The 21,465-nt window shown below is 40.1% G+C and overlaps 1 protein-coding gene across 4 annotated transcripts in view; it reads right to left on the bottom strand.

The window, feature by feature from the left end:
* Positions 1 to 21,465, bottom strand: part of LOC143037429 (glutathione synthetase-like) — a 371,409-nt gene that overhangs the window by 258,496 nt on the left and 91,448 nt on the right. For all 4 annotated transcript variants that reach the window (XM_076205616.1, XM_076205614.1, XM_076205618.1 and 1 more), the window contains exon 3: positions 3,159 to 3,342. In XM_076205616.1, coding sequence (XP_076061731.1) covers positions 3,159 to 3,342 — 184 coding nt within the window. The remainder of the gene's footprint in view (positions 1 to 3,158; positions 3,343 to 21,465) is intronic.

Below are 21,465 nucleotides of genomic sequence, written 5' to 3' on the forward strand. Positions count from 1 at the left end.
TGAGGTTATTTAATGTTTGTTTAAGAGATTGTAGAGTGCCAGAGGACTGGAGGAGTGCCTGTATAATTCAACTTTACAAGGGAAAAGGGGACAAATATGAGTGTAGTAATTTCAGAGTGATCAGCTTGTTACGTGTAGTTGCGAAGACTTATGGGAGGGTCTTGACTGAGAGGATTAGGAGAGGAACAGAGGGAGTAATTGGTGAGGAGCAGTGCAGGTTTAGAACAGGTACAGGTTGCATAGATCAGATTTTTGTGGTCAGACAGATATGTAAGAAAGCTTTAGGAAAAGGTAAGGATGTTTTTTGGGCTTTTATGGATCTGGAAAAGGCGTATGACAGGGTAGACAGGAAGGCACTGTGGGAGGTATTGCAAATATATGGGATAGGAGGAAAGCTGTTAAGAGCAGTCAAGAGTTTTTACAAGAGTAGTAGAGTTTATGTTAGGATTAGAAATGGAGAGAGTGAATGGTTTGAGGTGGGGGTGGGGCTTCATCAGGGATGTGTTGTGTCGCCCTGGTTATTCAATTTGTAAGTGGATGGGGTGGCGTGGGAGGTGAATGCAGGGGTGGTGGGTTAGGGACTGGACATGGTTGAAGAAAATGGAGAAAAGTGGGAGATGAGCCAGTTGTTGTTTGGTGACAACACTGCACTTGTGGCAGGATTGGGGGAGGGACTGGGAGGGTTGGTGATGGAGTTTGGGATGGTGTGCAGGGGAAGGAAGTTGAAGATGGATGTGAGTAAAAGCAAGGTGATGAGATGTATAAGGGGAGGGTGGCAGTGGACTGGAAGCGAGTGTTAAGGGAGAGAGGCTGAATGAGGTGGATGGTTTTGGATCCTTGGGTGTGAGTGTGACGGGTGGCGGGAGAAGTGGAGGTGGAGGTAGAATGTGGACTGAGGGAAGCAAGTAAATGCCTTGGGAGACTGAAAAGTGTAATGAGAAATAGACATTTGGGAATGGATGCTTGGAGGAGGTTGTGTGAGGAGGTGGTTGTGGCAACAGCACTGTGCAGGGCAGAAGCATGGAACATAAGAGAGGAAGAGAGGAGGAGTTTGAATATGTTTGGGATGAGGTGCCTGAGAGATGTGATAGGGGTTGCTGGGCTGGATAAAGTGGGAAATGAGGAGGTGAGGAGAACAGGAGTGGAAAGGGAGTTGGGAGATAGGGTTGATGAAAGAGTATTGAGATGGTTTAGACACATGGAAAGAATGAGTGACGAAAGACTAGTAAAAGAGGTGTGGAAGGCAAAGGTGGAAGGAGTGAACATGAGAGGGTGACCAAGGATGAGATGGATGGATGGGGTAAAAGGGGCATTGGGAAAGAGGGGAATGTCTGTTGAGGAAGGACGGGAGAGGACAGAAGATGGGAGTGAATGGAAAATGGTTGTGTATGGATGATGCTGTGATGCATGAGGGGGAGTGGGTGGGGGATAGGGGGTGAGGGAGTATGCGTGAGAAATAAATTGATGCAGTCCAAAGGGATTTCTCCCGTCTTCTCCTTTTCTACATGAGGGGACAGAGAGGGTGGGTCTCCAATTTAATGAGGCGGCCTTGCTGTGGGTGTGCTGTGTCTTGTGACACTGCTTCTGACCCAGGGCAGTGGGCAAGATGCAGAGATGACCTGTCATTCAGGAGGTGCCAAGATAGGAGGGAGGGACAGGGGTGGATGGGAGTGGAGTATGATGGGGATGGAAAGGGTGACAGTGGTTTCTATGCATTTGCTTTTTGGCTACCTCCCTTGTAAGGAGGAAAAAGTCTTTAGTTTATGTATGTATGTAATTTAAGCACCTTCCTACCTTCTGTCCTTTTCCTCTTTCTCCATCTATCCTCCACTCTCAACTTAACTTCCACAAAAAAAATTATCTGATATTCCCCCACTCTCTCCCCTTAGAACATGTACATCCAAAACTCTTCCTGCTATTTTCCTGGTTACCACTACATAGTCCATTAATGCTCTGTCTACCACCCTTCCATCCACCATCCTCTCCCATGTGTACTTATGCTTGACTTTCTTCCTAAACACTGTATTTGCTATCATCAACTCTCTAGACACACTATCCACCATCAACTCTCCACTATGATTTATTTCTTGAACTCCACACTTCCTAACCACTTCTTCTATTGGTTAATTTCCTACCCTAGCATTAAGGTCTTCTAATACCACTACATAGACATTTCTACCTAATCTCTTTATGCACTCTATCCAATCTATCCAAAAAGCCTCCCTTTCCTCTACACTCTTCTCACTACCAGGCCCATATGCACTTACAAAAAACCACATCACCCTTCCCAGTTTCACCTTCATCCACATTAACCTTGAAGAAACCTCCTTCCACTCCACCACACCTTACCTATCTCTTCACATAGTAGTATAGCCACCCCTTCTCTTCCTCATCCTCTCTCCACTCCTCAGATCCTCCTAACTGCATTGCCAAACTCAAACTCGCCCCTCCCTCTCAACTTAGTTTCACTCAATGCCAACACATCCATCTTTTTTCTCACAAACACAATGCCTATCTCTTCCCTTTTACTCTCATCTGTATCACATCCAAGCATATTAAAAGACCCAAAACTAGGGTATTGCTTGGAAAACTCCTCCCAGACCCACTTATGCCTTTACTTTTTTTTAGGAATGTCCCCTTTTGGGCTACAGGGAGAAGGATACCTAGTCCTATCCCTGTCCTGTTTTTTGTCACCTCATATGACTAAGCAGAAATACTTGGTGGCAGTATTCTTTTCCCCCACCACAGGGTTCAGCGAAATGAGAAAATTAATATGCAGAGAAATGGTACAGGACAGTAACAAGGGGTGGGAAACAGCATAATGGAGGGACAGTTGTAGTATAATAAAGTATAATCATTTCTCTATGAAAAGATATTTCCTCTACCACAGACAAAATAATGTGTGGCTCTGGTCCATAGAGGCACCCCATGCAGACCCTAAAGTATCAGCTGCATGTTATTTAGCAGTTTTTAACCCCACAACAAGAATACAGTCACCATATTCTCCTGCAGGTTGTAAAATATAATCAAACAGATCACAGAAATAATTCTGGTGGAAAACATTTGATAAATGAAGATATAGACATAGAAACCCATAGGCATAGCTCCAATCCTGTATACTGTACCTTGAAAAAAAATCAAATAAATTCTATACTCACTTCTTGAGACATTTCTTAAGGAACTCATAGTCTTGAGCAACATGATGTATGAGTTTATTCATGATGGGCTGGAATTTGACAACCCTCTCAAACTCTCTCTTGGGGAATGCTGATGGTAGGAGAAAGAAGGGGGCAAACTGAAGGGTGTCTCGGTCAAATGCAGTTTTGGAACGCATACACGCACCTGGAAATACGACTTCAGTATTACATGATATCAATCCTATACATCTGAAGGAACAGTGCAACCATCAAAGGAAAAAATATATGTATATATATATGGTAAATGTACATGAGAAAAATTGTAATATGGTTGCAAAAAAAAAAAAAAAAATTGCAACACTGGAGGCCATTACTGCCCCTTTGAGAAATGGAGTGTATGTATTTCAGGTCAAGAAACTGGGAATTCATGAATACCACATGGAAAATGGAGGAAATGGGAAATCTTTCTTGACATTTACAATGAGGGAGTGAACAAACATGTGGCAAATACTAGAGAAAGGACAAAACAGAAACAAGACTTGTTTGACAAAGTGTGAAATTGTGAAAAAGTCCAGGGGCATGGCTTGGGGAAAATGGAGGAAGAATAGAAGCAATAAAACAAAAGAAGCTTACAAACAAGCTAGGAATGACTATACCAGAATTCAAAGGGAGGAAGGAAGCAATTTTGAAAGAGGTATAGTAGATAAATGCAAAAATGAGCCAAAACTATTTTACAGGCTTATAAATGATAAATTGAGACACAGGGAAGAAATCACCAAGTTAATAGTTGGTGGTGAGGTCTTTGGAGAGGCCTCAACTCAGGCAGAAATAATGAATGAAAACTTTCTATTGATCTTCACAAAAAAGTCCAGTTTTTTTGGAGAAAAGCGAGGGGATCAAAAACCAGGTTTAGCAGATATAAATGTAGAAGTGGGGGAAGTGCAATCTCTTGGGATTATTGGATGTGACAAAAGCTTCATGACCAGAGAGGATCTCAAACTGGATACTCAAAGAATGTAAGGAACAACTACCAGAGAAGATACAAAGTCTTATTACATGTTCATTGAAAGAAGGCATTGTGCCACTTGATTGAAAAAGGGCATGGCACCAATTCACAAAGGTGGAAACAAGGAGACACTACTAAATTATAGGCCAGTATCATTAATCAGCACAATAGAGGAAGTCTGGCGGATGAGCTCTGACTTAGTGCTTTGTCGCTTGGATCAAGGAAACACCTTGTTGTTGTTTTCAGAATGAGAGGGCTATGTAACCAAGTGACTGGTAAGGTGTAAAATCCAGTTCAGGAAAACTATAGTATAGCACAAAATGGAGGAAAGAAAAGAAGATAAAAGAATTAATGAACCAACTAAGAGAGGATTGGATACAAATAGAGTGGAATCGCTACTAGGTGTGATACCAAAGAGAATGTGCCTAAGTGACATACTGAAGACAACTCAAAGGTGGGAAAGCAATGTTTTTTTTGGAGGGGGGCTTTCAAAGGGAAAGGGGAGCAACAGGGAAAAGTTATGGATACAGAAAGAGAAACTAGGGTTAGCAGTGTACTAAGGAATCGAGACATCAATAACTTGATGGAAGAATTGATAGATCTAAAAATAGATTATAGAGCTTTCCACAAAGAAATGGTAAATTTACATAGAACTGAGGAAATAATCTGAGTTCAATGATCTAAAAAGTGAGCTATTATTAAAAGAGAAAACAAAAGAAAAGAAAACAAGGATAAAAACTACAATGAAGAACTGAAGAAAGAGGTCAAAGAACAAATACAAGCAGTGACTGAAAAAGTGGGAGAATCAATCAAAGAGACTGATCTCCTTGAAATAAAAAATCAGCAAAAACAGGAATGTGAAAATAAAAAAATCTCTATCTCTTTCAAAGAAATAGTACAACAAGTAGTGGAGAATGCAAAAGAAACAGTAAGGTAATGAAAGAAAAGGAAAACTGGGTGAAAGACACAGTAGATAAAAAGAAATACATTGTTGTTTATGGTATCAAAGAAAAACATAATGTATACAAATACCAAAGAGAAAAAGAAGAGAAAGAAATTGTGAAGGAAATACTAAAAGTGGTTCAGGACGCAGGTCAAGAGTTGGAGAAGGAAATCGACAAGGTGCATAGAATGGGCACATACTCTAGAAAAAACACTATAGGCCAATGAAAATCAAACTAAGGACTCAAATGATAGCTGAAGAGATACTATTGAAAATGGCAAAACTAGCTAACAGTAAAAATTACAAAAATGTGTGGATAAAAAAGGAAATGAATGATAAAGATATAAAGATAAGACACTAAGAAATGAAGCTAATGAAAAAAACGAGAGAAGAATGGAGACCGATTTTTTTTTTTTTTTTTTTTTTAAGTACTGGATCTGAGGCTGAGAAAATGATACATCAGAAAAAAGGAAACATAAACCAAAAAAGAGAAGGAAAAAATTAAAAGTGGTATACACAAACATGGACAATTTGATTTCTGGAATAAATTAACTAAATGACTATTTGTGAATGGAAAAACCAGACACAATGGGAAATGTGGAGACAAAATTGAAAAGTCCTTTATCAAGAATAGTGGAACAAGGTCTATACAACCATTGGGCAAAAAATAGACCAGATAAACAAGGGGGAGGACTCATGTTATTAACTAGAAAGGGCTTAAATGTGAAAAAAAAATTAACAGAAGGAAAACGTGTGGAAATGATTATGATTAAAGTTGTAATTAGTAATATGAAAAGTAGAAAATTTATAGTAGTCTATGTGCCCCCAAAAACACAGGCTTGGTCTGATAGTGATCAGTCCAAATTACTGGAAGACACAAAGAATGAATTATCTGAGGTACTGATAGATAGAGGAAACATAGTAATTATGGGTGACTTTAACGCAAAGGAAATAAAGGGGGAAGAAATGACAGTAAAAGGTGGAGAGGAACTCTGGGGCACCACTCAACTGGATATGACCACTGACTATACATTGACTCAATGGGTCAAGGAAAATACCAGATATAGAAACAATGAAGAACCGTCAAGACTAGAACTAATATTCACATCTGAGCCTGAAATCGTGGACAAAATCAATTACAAGACACCAATTGGAAAGAGTGACCACATATTAATAGAGTTCAAACTTATGAACAAAATGATGTGAGAAGAAATGAGAAACATAGAGAAGGACGATTAATGTACAACAAAACGGACTTTGCAAAACTTTAAAAAAAATCAAAATGCTAACTAGGAAAAATTTTCAAATGAAGAAACAAAGATGGAAGATAAATGGAACATATTTAAAGAAAAATACAAGGTGGGTACAGATAAATATGTACCAAAGAAAAATAAAAAAAGGGTTTACATAAAGTGTTGGTATAACAAGCAGTGAAGTGATGCTAAAGATAGAAGAGACAAAGCCTGGAAAAGATGGAAAAAAGACCAAAAAATTACCAAATGGCAAACATACATCAAACTGAGAAACGAATATGTAGATACATGCAGGGAGGAAAAAAGAAAACACGACAAAGATATAATAAATGCAAGGACCAACCTAAACTATTTTACAGATATGTAAATGATAAATTAAAAGATAAACACAAATTAGTGAAACTGCACAAAGTAAATAAAGAATATATAGATGATGTAGAAATGACTGAAGTTATGATCAGGCATTTTAGGTCTGTATTTACAATTGAAAGCTCACAAATTTAGGATGAAGGTCAGTGAGAAAGATCCCTTGCAATGAAAGAAATAATGGTAACACAGAAAGAAATAAGGGACCAAAAAAAAAAAAAAAAAAAAATTGACATCAGAAAGTCACATGGGCTTGACGGAATTGCAAACTGGATATTGAGAGAATGTATAGATGAACTAACAGACAAAATACACAAGATTATTGACTTCCCAAAGAAGGAAAAGTACCAAGAAATTGGAAAAATGCAAATATTGTACCAATATACAGAGGAGGAGACAAAGAAAATCCAACAAACTATAGAGTGATATCCCTTACAAGAACAGTAGCAAAAATATGCAAAAAAGTTATTAAAAGTAAATGGAAGAGAACAAAATTCTAAATCCTAAACAATTTGGTTTTAGAAGTGAAAGATCATCCACCACAAACTTAATATGCTTTTCATCAAGATTAATAGAAATAATACAAGAGACACATGGGCAGATTGTGCTTTCTTGGGCTTCCAAAGGCTTTTGACAAAGTACTACACAAAAAGCCACAAAGAAAATTTGAAATAATAGGTGGAATACAAGGAAAGTTATTGGAATGTATGAAAGATTTCTTGAAGGGAAGAAAAATGAGGGTGGTACTCAAAGACAAGAACTCAATTGGGAAGATATGATAAGTGAAGTCCCACAAGGCTCTGAATTGGCTCTGATATCTGCTATTTATATAAATGATATGGATGTGTGCAATGTTATATGAACTTCTTTGAAGATGATGCAAAACTACTCAAGAGAGTAAGTACTGAGGGAGACTGCAAATCTTTTCAAGAAGACCCAGACAAGGTCTGGAAATGAAGTCAGAGGTGCAAAGTGAACTTCAACATTAAGAAATGTAGCATAATGGAACTTGGACAAAGCAAAACTAGAATATCATGTCAATATAAAATTGGTACAAAGGAAGTAAAAAAGTAACTCTGAAAGGGAACAAGGAGTAACTATCTCAAATGACATGACACCAGACAAACACGTCAACAAATTAGTCAGAGAAACTTTCAACTTGTTAAGACCAATGAAAGTAGCTTTAGACTACATGGATGAAGAAATGGTGAAAAAAATACTAGTCACACTGATAACACCAAAATTAGAATACACTGCAATGCTATGGACACCTAGTTCCAATAAAACATAAAGAAACTAGAAAGAATTCAAAGAGCAACAACAAAGATGGTGCAAACACTCTTCAATTTGACATACGAACAAAGATTAGATAAACTAAATCTATCAACCCTGGAGCAAACAAGAGAAAGAGGCGATTTGCTAACCATCTACAGAATTATGAAAGGGATGGAAATTCTTGATTGAGATGACTTACTAAAGTGGGACAGAGGAAAAACAAGAGGACATGAGAAGAAACTTAAAAGGACAGTTACAGAAGAGACCTGAAAAAGAATGGCTTCCCATACAGAAAATTTTGATTTAGAGAGAGAAGGTCATGTGCCATGAATTTGATCTGTTTCTACTCAAGACTAATAGATATAATACAAGAAACAAGTGGATGGGTTGATTGTGCATTCCTAGATTTACAAAAAGCTTTTGAAAAAGTACCACACAAAAAAATAAGAAAAACAGGAGGGAATACAAAGAGAACTATTGAAATGGATTGAGGATTTCTTGCATGAAAAAGAGAAGTGCTCAGAGATAAGAGCTCTACTTGGAAAGAAGTCATTAGTGGTGTTCCACAGGGATCAGTATTGGCTCCAATAATGTTTGCTATTTATGTAAATGACATGGATGAGGATTTAGAATGTTACATAAACTTCTTTGCAGATGACACAAAACTGATTAGGAAAGTAAGTAGTGAAATAGACTGAATTGCTACAGAGAGATCTGAAAAAACTTTGGGAATGGAGTCAGATGTGGGAAGTGGACTTCAACATCAAGAAATGTAGCATAATGAAATTTGGATAAAGTATAAAAAAAATTTATCAGAACAATATAAAATTGGTACAAAGGAAGTAAAGAAAGTTCTGAAAAAGACCTGGGAGTAATTATCACAAAAGACACGACTCCTGATAAACAGATAAATAAAATTGTTGGAAAAACCTACAATTTGCTAAGATCAACAAAGGTGGCCTTTACCTACTTGGACAAAGATATGGTGAAGAAAATATTAGTCACATTGATAAGGCCAGGACTGGAGTACACAGCAAACACTATGGACACCCAGTGCCAAAAAGAATATTAAGAAAATTGAAAGAATCCAAAGAGCAATTACAAAGATGGCCCCAACACTTTCAAAACTGTCATATGAGGAGAGGTTGTCAAAGCTGGAATTACCAACTCTGGAACAAAGAAGAGAAAGAGGTGACCTGTTGACCATCTACAGAATCCTGAGAGGCATGTAAGTCCTTGATAGAGAAGACTAACTAAATTGGGATAAGAGAAATACAAGAGGACATGAAAAGAAATTATTAAAGGACAGTTATAGAAGGGACCTGAAAAAGAACAGCTTTCCACACAGAGTGGTGGATGTCTGGAACAAATTGGATGAAACAATAGTGTGTGCAAACATACATACATACATATACCAAGGCTTTTTCCCCCTTACCAGGAAGGTAGCCAAAAAGGAAAAGGCATAAAATCATTTCCACTCATTCCATCCCTGAAAACACTCCACACCCCTCCACCCTCCCTCCCATCTTAGCACCTCCTAGATGACAGGTCATCCCTGCACCCTGTCCACTGCCCTGGGTCAGAAGCAGTGTCGCAAGACACAGCACATCCACAGCAAGGCCGCTTCAATAAATCAGCGACCCCCCCTCTCCGTCCCCCCATATAAAGGAGAAGACGGGGAGAAATCCCTTCGGGCTGCATCAAAATTTTGCTCACACACACTACCTCACACACACTACCTCACCCCCCACCTCATGCATCACAACATCTTCCATATACAACCATTCTCCATTCACCCTGTCTTCTGTCCTCTTCCGTCCTTCCTCAACAGACATTCCCCTCTTCCCCAAAGCCCCCTTCACTCCATCCATCCATCTCATCCTAGGATGTCCCCTCATGTTCACTCCCTCCACATCTGCCTTCCATACCTCCTTTACTAGTCTTTCTTCACTCATTCTTTCCATGTGTCCAAACCATCCTAATACTCTTTCATCAACCCTATCTCCCAACCCCCTTTCCACCCCTGTTCTCCTCCTCACCTCCTCATTTCTCACTCTATCTAGCCTAGTAACCCCCATCATACTTCTCAGACACCTCATCTCAAACACATTCAAGCTCCTTCTCTCTTCCTCTCTTATGTTCCATGTTTCTGCTCCATACAGTGCTGTTGGCACAATTACTCCTTCATACAGTCTCCTCTTAGCATCCATTCCCAAATTTCTATTCCTCATTACACTTTTTAATCCACCAAGGCATTAACTCGCTTCTCTCAATCTACATTCTACCTCCACCATTACTCCACCTTTTCCTGCCACATTTGCACCCGGGTATCTAAAACTATCGACTTCCTCCAGTTGCTCTCCCTTAATGCTCACTTCCAGATTACTGCCAATTTCACCCCTTGTACATCTCATCACCTTACCTTTACCCACATTTATCTTCAGCTTTCTTCTATCACACACTCTCCCAAACTCTGTCACCAACTTCCTCAATCCCTCCTCCGATCATGCCACAAGCGCAGTGTCGTCTGCAAACAACAGCTGGCTCACCTCCCACTTTTCTCCATTTTCTTTAACCATCTCCAATCCCTGACCCACTACCCTTGCATTTACCTCTCGCACTACCCCATCCATGTATAAGTTGAACAGCCAGGGTGACATAACACATCCTTGACGAAGTCCCACCTTTACCTCGAACCACTCACTCTCTCCATTTCTAACCCTGACACAAGCTCTACTACTCTCATAAAAACTCTTGACAGCTCCCAGAAGCTTTCCTCCTATCCCGTATATCCGCATAACCTCCCACAGTGCCTTTCTGTCTACCCTGTCGTAAGCCTTTTCCAGATCCATAAAGGCCCAAAAAACATCCTTCCCCTTTCCTATAGCTTTCTCACATATCTGTCTTACCACAAAAAGCTGATCTACACAACCTCTACCTGTCCAAAATCCACACTGTTCCTCACCAATTACTCCCTCTGTTCCTCTCCTAATCCTCTCAATCAAGATCCTCCCATAAGCCTTCCCAACTACACTTAACAAGCTAATCCCTCTGAAACTACTACATTCACACTTGTCCCCCTTTCCCTTGTAAAGTGGAACTATACAAGCACTCCTCCAGTCCTCCGGCACTCTACCTTCTCTCCAGCAAACATTAAATAACCTCACCAACCAGTCCACCATCACTGTACCTCCTTTTTTAAGACATTCTGCATGGCATCCATCCAGACCAGGTGCCTTACCTGCTTTCATCATCTTAACAGCTGCCTTCACTTCATCCTTCCTTATTTCTCCTCCATTTTCCTCACTCATCACTCTCATTTTCTTAGCATTTCCCACTGCAACTATCTTTCCCTCCCTATCCTCCTTCACATTTAGCAACTCCCTAAAATATTCTGCCCATCTTCCCCTTACTGCCTTCTCCTCCATTATCATCTCTCCATCTGCACCTTTTACCTTTTCTTCTCTACTTGATTCGCCTCCTCTTCCTCTCTTAGTTTCTTTCCAAAACATCTTTTTATTACTTTCAAAGTTTTGTTATACTCTTACCCCATTTTACATCTGCTCTCCTCTTTGCCTCCTTTACCTTGTGCTTTACTTCTTTTATATTTTCTTTATACGTCTCATATGACTCCCTCGTCCTATTTTGTAACCAATCTGTGTAAGCTCGCTTCTTCTCTTCTACAACCTTCTTTATTTCCTCATCCCACCATTCACTACCCTTCCTTCTATTTCCTCCTGTCCTTCTTGTTCCACACACCATCTTTGCACACTTTGTGACTCCCTCCTTGAACCATCCCCATTCCTCCTCCACACCTACCTCTACTCTATCCTTCACTCCCCCCCACTCCTCCTTCAGCTTCTTCTTGTACTCCTTCTCCTTTTCCTTTTCATTTAAAGAGTTCACTCTAAGCACCTCCCTACCTTTTGTCCCTTTCCTCTTTCTCCATCTGTCCTCCACTCTCAACTTACCTTCCACCAGAAAATTATCTGATATTCCCCCACCCTCTCCCCTTCGCACATGTACATCCTTAACTCTTCCTATCATAATCCTATTTACCACTACATAGTCCGTTAAAGCTCTATCTACCACCCTTCCATCCACCACCCTCTCCCATGTGTACTTATGCTTGACTTTCTTCCGAAACACTGTATTTGCTATCATCAACTCTCTAGACACATCTCCACCAACAATTCTCCACTACGATTCTTTCCTGGAACTCAACATTTCCCAACCACTCCATCAATTGGATCCTTTCCTACCCTACCATTAAGGTCTCCCAGTACTATTACATTTACACTTCTCCCTAAACCCTCTATGCACTCATTTAAATCTATCCAAAAGGCCTCCCTTTCTTCTACACTCTTCTCACTACCAGGCCCATATGCACTTACAAAAACCCATATCTCCTTTCCCAGTTTCACCTTCATCCACATTATCCTTGTGGAAACCTCCTTCCACTCCACTACACGTTTACCTATCTCTTCACTTACTAGTATAGCCACCCCTTCCCTCCCTCGCCCTCTCTTCACTCCTGATAACCTCCCACTTACACTCAAACTTACAATTGCCCTTCCCTTTCAGCTTAGTTTCACTCAAAGCCAACACATCCATCTTTCTTCTCACAAACATACTACCTATCTCTTCCCTTTTACTCTCATCTGTACCACATCCACGCACATTAAAAGACCCAAACCTTAGGGTGCTGGTCCGAGAACTTCCAGACCCTCTTATGCCTTTGCTTTTACTTTTAGGGATGTGCCCTGTGGGGGTACAAGGAGAAGGATGTCTAGTCCCAATCCCCGTCCCTTTCTTCTCGCCTCTTACGATCCAAGTGGGAATACTTGGTGGTAGTATTCTTTTCCCCCACCACAGCAAAAAGAATACTCAGAGAAATGGTACAGGACAGCAACAAGGGGCTGGGGGACAGCATAACAGAGGGACAGTCGTAGTATAAAAGTGTCATCATTTCTCTATGAACAGAGTTTTCCTCTATCATAGACAAAATAATGTGTGGCTCTGGTCCGTAGGGGCGCCCCATATAGACCCTAAAGTATCGACTGCATGCTACTTTGCCACAATAACAAGCAGCCAATACCCCAGATGGGGTGTGCAAACACCATACATAAATTTAAGATCAAACTAGATACTGCGAAATACAAAGGCAGGACACAATAAGCGTAGCTCCCCTTCCCATAAGATACAACTAGGCAAGTACACAATCAAACACAATAAATTTGTGCCAATGCAAAAAGAAAATAGAATAGAATAATTGGGATTTATCTGGCATCGCAAAATCAATGGTCATTGACGCCGTAGTATTTATGATTAAGAAAAGGAAGTGGTAAAAATCTTAAAAAATAGATAAAATAAAAAAAGATTGAAATCTAAAGATCATTGAGAAGATCAATAGCACTAAGAAAATTAAGAATAGAATTTATATTGCAGTTACATCCCAGAACACTTCGAAGGGACAGATCTCCTTCATCTCTGTGTTTTGACAAATATTGTTGTCTTTCTTCATCATAACTGGGGCATTCCACCATAATGTGTCTAATGGTTATAGGAACAGGGCAATCATTACAAAATGGAGGAGGACTGCCCTCCATAAGAAAGCCATGGGATAATCTAGAGTGACCAATCCTCAACCGGCAAAGGGTTACTTCCTGTTTTCTGTTCAGTAATGTATAAGACTAGGGATGAATACTATCAGTAATCTCTCTCATCTTGTTACCAGCCTCAAGATCCCATTGGAACTGCAAAGATGAGATCTCAGCTTTGATTCGAGGGATATAATCTTCATAAGGTATAGGCCGTAAGCGAGGTAAGGGTGAGAGAGCGGCTTCCTTGGCCAATTTATTGGCCTGTTCATTTCCTGGTACTCCGACATGTGCTGGAACCCAGCAGAAGTTTATTTCATTACCTCGACTCTCGATTAAAAAAAGCCATTCTAAGATCTTTAAAACTATTGGGTGACTTGAGTCGAATTGTTCTAGACACTGCAAGACACTCTTTGTGTCACTAAAAATTGTAAAACATTTGGCTCTGCTTTTCATGGAGGATATAATCTCCACGGTGGACAGTATTCCCGTCAGTTCGGCAGTGAAATTAGATGTTGCATCAGGTAAGGTACCCTTACGATTAAAATCATTTGAGAATATTCAAAAACCAACGCCAGAGCTAGTTTTGGAGCCATCAGTAAAAACAAACACAGAGGATTGGTGACTAAAAGAATGTTCTAAAAAAGCATTGCGTAGTTCATAATCCTTGAAATCACGCTTACAACCGTTAAAATATTTACAGAAAGATACTGTGGGCAGTCTCCATGGGGGAACAACCGAATATTTAAAAGGGAGGATGGGAATCTTGGGAAGATTCATGTCCTCTAAAATCCTTTTCATCCAGTATCCAAAAGGCTTTGGAAGTCTGGGGTGATTGTTGAAACAAGTGCTGTTAAAATCTGCTTGAGCTGTTCTAAAAGCGAGAGAGTTGGGAAGCCTCTGCAATCTATGCCAGTATCTAAAAGATGAGGTCTGGCGAATAAGATCTAACGACATTTCCCCTGCATCAACTAATAAACTTGGTATTGGGGAAGACTTGAAAGCACCTGTGGCCAAACGAACTCCACTGTGGTGTATCGTATCTAAACTTTTTGGTCTGAATGAAGTGGTCGATGAGTAAAACTCGCATCCATATGATAGTTTCGATAAAATAAGGGAGTGATGTAACCGCAAAATTGTTCTGCGGTCAGCGCCCCATGAGGTATGTGCTAAAACTTTTAAAATTTGCATTGTCTCTAGACATCGTGTCTTCAGGGTTTTCAGGTAGGGTAACCAAGAAAGGTGCTTATCAAAAATAAGTCCTAAAAACCTGGTTTCATCAACACAAGGAATCTGGTCATCCTTTAACCAAATAGTAGGGTCAGGATGCAGACTTCTTAGTCGGCAGAAATGTATGACGACAGTTTTGCTGGGTGAAAATTTAAAACCATTATTATCAGCCCATGAAACTATTTTATTGATGCAGAGTTGTAGTTTTCTTTCAGCTATTGCCATGTTACTAGCTCTAAAAGAAATGGAGAGGTCACCTACAAAAAGGGTGGCAAGTATATCAGGAGGAATCACAGATGTCACCCCATTTATAGCTAAACTAAAGAGAGTGACACTGAGAACACACCCCTGAGGTACACCTTCTTCCTGTTGTCTTATTTCAGATATGACATTCCCAACTCTTACTCTAAAAACACGATTTGCTAAAAAGTTCTTGATGAAAAAGGCCATTTCTCCTCGAATGCCAATAGCATGTACAGCCTTAAGAATACCATGCTTCCATGTGGTATCATATGCTTTCTCTAAGTCAGTGGTTCTTAACCCCTGGGTCGCGCCAAGCCATTTTATTGGGTCGCTAAGGGTTTGCAGAAAATAATTATTTTCCCACTACAAATACATTATAATTATATACTGTAATAATTAAAATACATGATGCCTAGTTTTAGGATTCTAAGCAGACCATGATTAAATAAAAACTCCAAAGCAGAAAATTTATTTGAAGTGTTTTGAAATTTCAATGTATATCTATGTAGGCTTGGGTCGCGATGCTTGATTTGTGCAAAATTTTGGGTCGCTGCCAAAAAAGGTTAAGAACCACTGCTCTAAGTCAAAGAAAACACTGATATGATGTTGCTTAGAGACAAAGGCTTTACAAATAGAAGATTCTAGTCAATGTAATGCATCAGCAGTGGAGTGCATGTGACGGAAACCACATTGAATATCAGATATGATGTGGTTTCGTTCAAGATACCAGACTAGTCGTGCATTGACCATTTTTTCTCAAATTTTGCACATGCAGCATGTGAGGGCAATAGGATGGTAATTTGATGGAATTGAACCATCTTTATTAGGCTTAAGAAAAGGTAAAATAATACCCATTAATGTGGTTTGAACATTTGTTTCCCAGTGGGAAACGAATGTTCAAACCACATCCTATTAAGAAGTGCAAGAATAAAACCTTTTGTTACAGGAGATATATGTTTCAACATGGCATATGTAATGTCGTCAGGACCTGGAGAAGTATCACTGCAGGAGTTCAAAGCTGAATCATATTCCTTTTCAGTGAAAGGGAGGTTATAGGATTCTTCACGAGGAGCATGAAGTCAAGATTACGTTGTTGTTCTCTCATTCGGTATGGATATCCAGGAGAGCTGTTGTCTGGTTTAGATATATTAGCAAAATGATTTGCTAAGGCATTACTGACATCTTTAGGATCAAAGACCAAAGAGCCATCTAATTTTAAAACAGGAGGAGGGCTAATGATGTATTTCCCCGATATTTTTCTCAAGTTTTTCCAGACGATCGATGCCGGTGTTCTATAGTTGAATGATGATACAAATTTAGCCCAAGACTGATGCTTTGCTTCTTTGATGGTACGTCAAAGTAATGCCCTGCTTTTAATATAACCAAATAATTCTCATCATTTCTATGGCAATGTAATCTAGTCAAAGCTCTTCGTGTTGCTCTATGTAGATTTCGTATGGTGTCAGACCACCATGGTACTGGGCGTCTCCTAAACTTTCCAGATGACTTTGGGATGGAATTAATGCCAGCAGTGTAGAGTGTGTCATTTAAGCACTCCAGTGCAGCTTCTACTGAAGAAAAACTGTCAATACTGTTCTGGACAGTACTCAATTCTTCAAACTTGGTCCAGTCGGCTTTTTCTGTGCACCAGCGAGGAATACCATCTGTAGGAGCACCTTCCTGTGTATACAATACAGTGGGAAAGTGATCACTGCTTCGTAAGTCATCAAGGACTTTCCATTCAAAGTCCAAAGCACAATTTGAGCTGCAGATCGATAAATCTATACATGATGTAGAGCCAGTCTGAATGTGATAATGAGTAGGTTCACCAGTATTTAAAACAGTAATGTCCTCCTGCTCCAAAATAGATGAAATTAGATTTCCTTTCTGATTTGAGGTAACATCACCCCATAATGGGTGATGAGCATTAAAGTCACCCATAATAACGAATGGCTGAGGTAACTGTTGAATAAGATTCAACAGATTATCTTTGGTTATATTAGTATTTGGTGGTAGATATAGGGAGCAGACTGTATATCTGCGATTCAAGCCGGCTTGTATCGCGACAGCTTGCAATCGAGACTGAAGAGGGATGGGAACATGAGGTATATCTTTACGAATATACAACATGCTTCCCCCATGGATACCAATATCTGGATCATATGTAGTACGGTATGCTTTGAAGTCTTTAGGGCATGGGGTGAATGAGTCTAACATTATTTCTTGTAAGGAAATAATATTAGGTTGCTGGTCATGGATTAGCAGTTTCAATTCCTCATACTTGGCTCTTAGTCCCTGACAATTCCATTGGAGCAGAGTGAATTTATCTATGGTTCAGGGAATGTCGGGTGGTGTTGTTACCCGACTTCTTGGTCTTAGATTGTGGGATTGAATGGACCTCAGCTTTAATTGGAAGCTTTGGTGGTTTAGATGATTGAACTCTAGGTTCAATTTTAGTAGGACCTTCTTTAGGTCTACCAGAGGTGGCAGAACTTCCCTGTGGCCCTACAGGTACAGGGGGAGGGACTGGCACTTTCTCTATAGGTATTGAAGGATCTCTTGTTGATCCCTCTAGATTGAGGGAAAGGTTTCCCACTCCCCTCTCAGGGGTGGGAAGAGGGCCACTATCTGGGCCCTTGGGTGATGGTGTAGGGCCTCCCATGGCCCCAATGTGGGAAGAGTTGTTAGATGGCATTCTGGATACAGCTGTTGTAGAATCTCTATTCTGAATTTTACCACTTGGGCAATCCAAAGAGTCTGAACTCCGTGTTCGCTTATTGCGAGTTAGTTGGTCAACTGATTGGTTGGTTGATTGTTTGCACTTTATCTGGTGTGACTGATCGGTCTCCATTTTATCCGTATTGGGTTGTGTTTTAGTGCTGAGGTGGCCTGTAGGCTGTAATTTGTTGCCAAGGGCTTCTGAGTATGTCTTAGTATTAAGTTTTAATGAATCAAGCACTTTTCTTCTTGCTTCGGAGTAGCTAATATGTTCTCTGACCTTTATATTTAGGATTTGTTTTTCTAGTATATATTTTTCACAAGATCTAGAGGAAGCTGGGTGCTCTTCATGACAATTAAAACATTTTGATGTTTTCGTACATTCTCCATGTTCGCTTTCACTGCAATTGACACAAATCGGTGGTGATCCTGCTAATTTCTTGACACATGTGGTGAATATATGACCAAACATTTGGCAGTGGTAACATCTTCTTGGTGAAGGTATATATGGTCTAACCTTCAGTTTATACCAAGCAGCAGATATTGATGATGGAAGATTAAGGAGGTCAAATGTTAAGATTATTAGAGGTTGGTCTACAAGAGTGCCATTTTCTTTTCGTTTCATCCGGTGAACACTTGAAACGTGCTGGGATTTCAACTCTGTTAAGAGTTTTTCTTCAGAAAACCTCAGCAGTTCCTTGGAGTAGACAGCTCCTCTACACTGGTTGAGTGTCTTGTGAGGGGTACAATCTGCCTCATGCCCAGCAACTTTTCCAATGTTCTGCAATTTTGAGCTCTCTTCTGGAGAGTTAACCTCTATCAGAAGTGATCCACTACTTTGGGGGATGATTTTGGGTTCCCTGCCAATACATTGGATAATTTCTCTATGGACATCAAAAATGTCTAAAGAGTCAATGGGGTTGTCATTGGGCATGGATAAAGTTAAATATTTATTATAATGGGACTCAAAAATCCTAGGCAAAACTTCCAATTGTCCTCGTGGATTAGTTAGAGGGGGGAAAGACTTTTCTTTATTCTTATTTTTCCGCTGTGGTTTAGCGGAATAGGGTTCCAGTGTTGAAAGACTGTGGACTTTCATCTCTAGAACCAGTAGAGGCCTTGCTCATATCCTTGGTCATGCATAGGTCATCAGCGTTAGGAGAGTTTTCTCTTAAGGGTTTGTCTTGACCGCAGTGAGGGTGACCTTACTGGGGGCGGTTCCCCAGTCAGGTGGTTATGAGGCAAACTATGTTTGGGGCACCTTTTCTAGCCCCCTCCCCATGTGGGGTGAGCAGAGTGGATCCTGAGTAGGGCTGCTCAGTCATGTGGGTAGCTACCGAACCGTGCTGTTGCCTCAATCCCAATACGAGAGCGATTTATCTTGCCCACACCGCCTATGTGTAGTTCGTGACTAGAGGCTTCCAGAGATCACCTTCTCCTGCCCCCATCGTCACTAGCCATCGCCATAGGGCTTTGTTTGCCGCTACTGAGAGGGGCAGCTGAAAATTAGGTTGGAGGGAGGGGACAGCAAGCGGAAGAGAAGAGTGGTTGATTGATTTATGGAATTTTTGGCTCGAAGGCCAAACGCCGGAGCCGGTAGGCCATTCAGCGCATATTTATCTTTTAGATTAAAGAAATAAAAATAAAAATAATATTCAAGTAAAACAGTTAAAACAATAAACATTCATGAACACACTTCAACAACACTCACAAGCATTCACACACAATTTTAAATTTCAAAAAATAAATTTATGTCTTTTAAAAACTTTAGAACATTCTTCACATGAGCTTCTTCCCCTATAATTTCTTCATAAGATAAATCTGTTAAAAAATTTGCCCTGCGCTCATTAGAGAATGCAGGGGACTGAATTAAAATGTGTCTTATTGTCAAAACTACTTGGCAAGTGGGACATTGGGGGGCCAGCCTTTCTGCTCCACTTGCCATTAAAAATTTATGTGTAATGTAGGAATGGCCAATTCTCAGTCTTGTCAAGACAATGCTACCTTCTGTCCAAAGGAGGACACTTCCAAGGGTTCACCAAGGGGTGAATCTCTTTTAGTTTAGAACTGCCGTCCAGCCTTGTCCATTCTTCCTGCCACTTCCCCATTGTGTAACAATGAATTACTCCTTTGAAGTCCGTATGTGGGACTTTTCGGTCTGTTATTTGGTTGAGCCTAGTGGCGGCTCTGCCTGCAGCATCAGCCTGTTCATTTCCAGAGATACCCACATGGGACGGCACCCAGCAGAAGTTTACTTTTATCTTCTTTCTGTTGTTTATGAGAATCAGCCATTCCTGTATTTCTTGCACTAAAAAATTATGAGGCAACAAATTATTTATAGAGGATAGAATGCTCATGGAATCCATAAAAATAACAACGTTCCTACCACACGGAACAGAATTAAAAATAAACTTCAGGGAGTTGCTGAATGCCAGCAGTTCAGCAGTAAAAAAAAAAGAGCTAAAATCAGGCAACTTTCTCTTTAAAACTGTGCTATCAGTTACAACAGTACAACCAACACCATCTTGGGATTTTGATCCATCTGTATAAATAAAAATTGCATCAGCATGTACTGATAAATGTCCTAAAAATTCACTTTTTAGCTCTACAGCAGTTCTATTTTTCTTCTTTTTAAGAGGACATATTTCAGTGGGGCATCGGTTCCAAGGAGGGAATTTGGGAGGCGTGATCTCAGCAATTGTGTTAGGAACAAGTCCTACCTTCTGTCCCAACTTCACATCTCACTTCTAAAGGTTTCGGCAAAGTACTTTTCCTTGGAGCTCTGTCTACCGGCTGCTTTACAAATTTGAAGTTTGGATTCTGTTTGGATGTCAAGACACGAGATATATATCTAAGGCTTAATTCCTCACTGCGAATATACAGGGGAGGAGTTCCTGCGTCCACATACAAGCTATCCACTGGAGATGTTCTATAGGCTCCCGAACAGATCCGCAAAGCCATATTGTGGACTATATCAAGCTTCTTCAGTGAACTTTTACATGCCGATCCATAAATTTGACATCCGTAATCCATTTTGCTAAGGCACAATGTTTGGTAAAGCCTTATTAAAGTTACACGATCTGTTCCCCAGTTGAAACGAAACACTACCTTTAGTATATTAAGTCGTTGTTTAACAGTGTATACAACCTCCTTTATGTGATTTGTGAATGTTAACCATTTATCCAAAACCAGACCCAAGTATTTTACTTCATCTTCATACGGTAATATGACACCCTCTAAGAATAGTATTGGTATTTCTTCCTTGCGTCTTAGTCTGGAAAACCTTATGGCTTTGGTTTTTTCAGCAGAGAATCTGAAGCCCCTGCAATTAGCCCATGCTGTTGCTAAGTTAATAACCTCTTGAATCTTTTGGCCCGTTTCTAATGTTGTCGATTTGCTGCACACAATAGCGAAGTCATCAGCATAAGCCAATCCATGAACTCCTGTGGGAACTTGTTCTAATAAACTATTAATGGCTATGCTGAAGAGTGTAGGACTCAGAACACTTCCTTGGGGAATCCCTTCCTCTTGAAGATATGCACAAGAGAAAGAAGAGCCCTCTCGGACTTTTAGATAACGGTCAGATAAGAAGTCCTTTAAACAATTGAACATATTACCCCCGATAGACTGGAAGTGAACATTAAGGGAGAGCGACTGGAGGAAGTGGATAGTTTTAGATACTTGGGTGCAAATG

The sequence above is a fragment of the Oratosquilla oratoria genome, chromosome 22 (assembly GCF_046742065.1).
Source record: "Oratosquilla oratoria isolate Oo_2021 chromosome 22, ASM4674206v1, whole genome shotgun sequence".
Classification (NCBI taxonomy): domain Eukaryota; kingdom Metazoa; phylum Arthropoda; class Malacostraca; order Stomatopoda; family Squillidae; genus Oratosquilla; species Oratosquilla oratoria.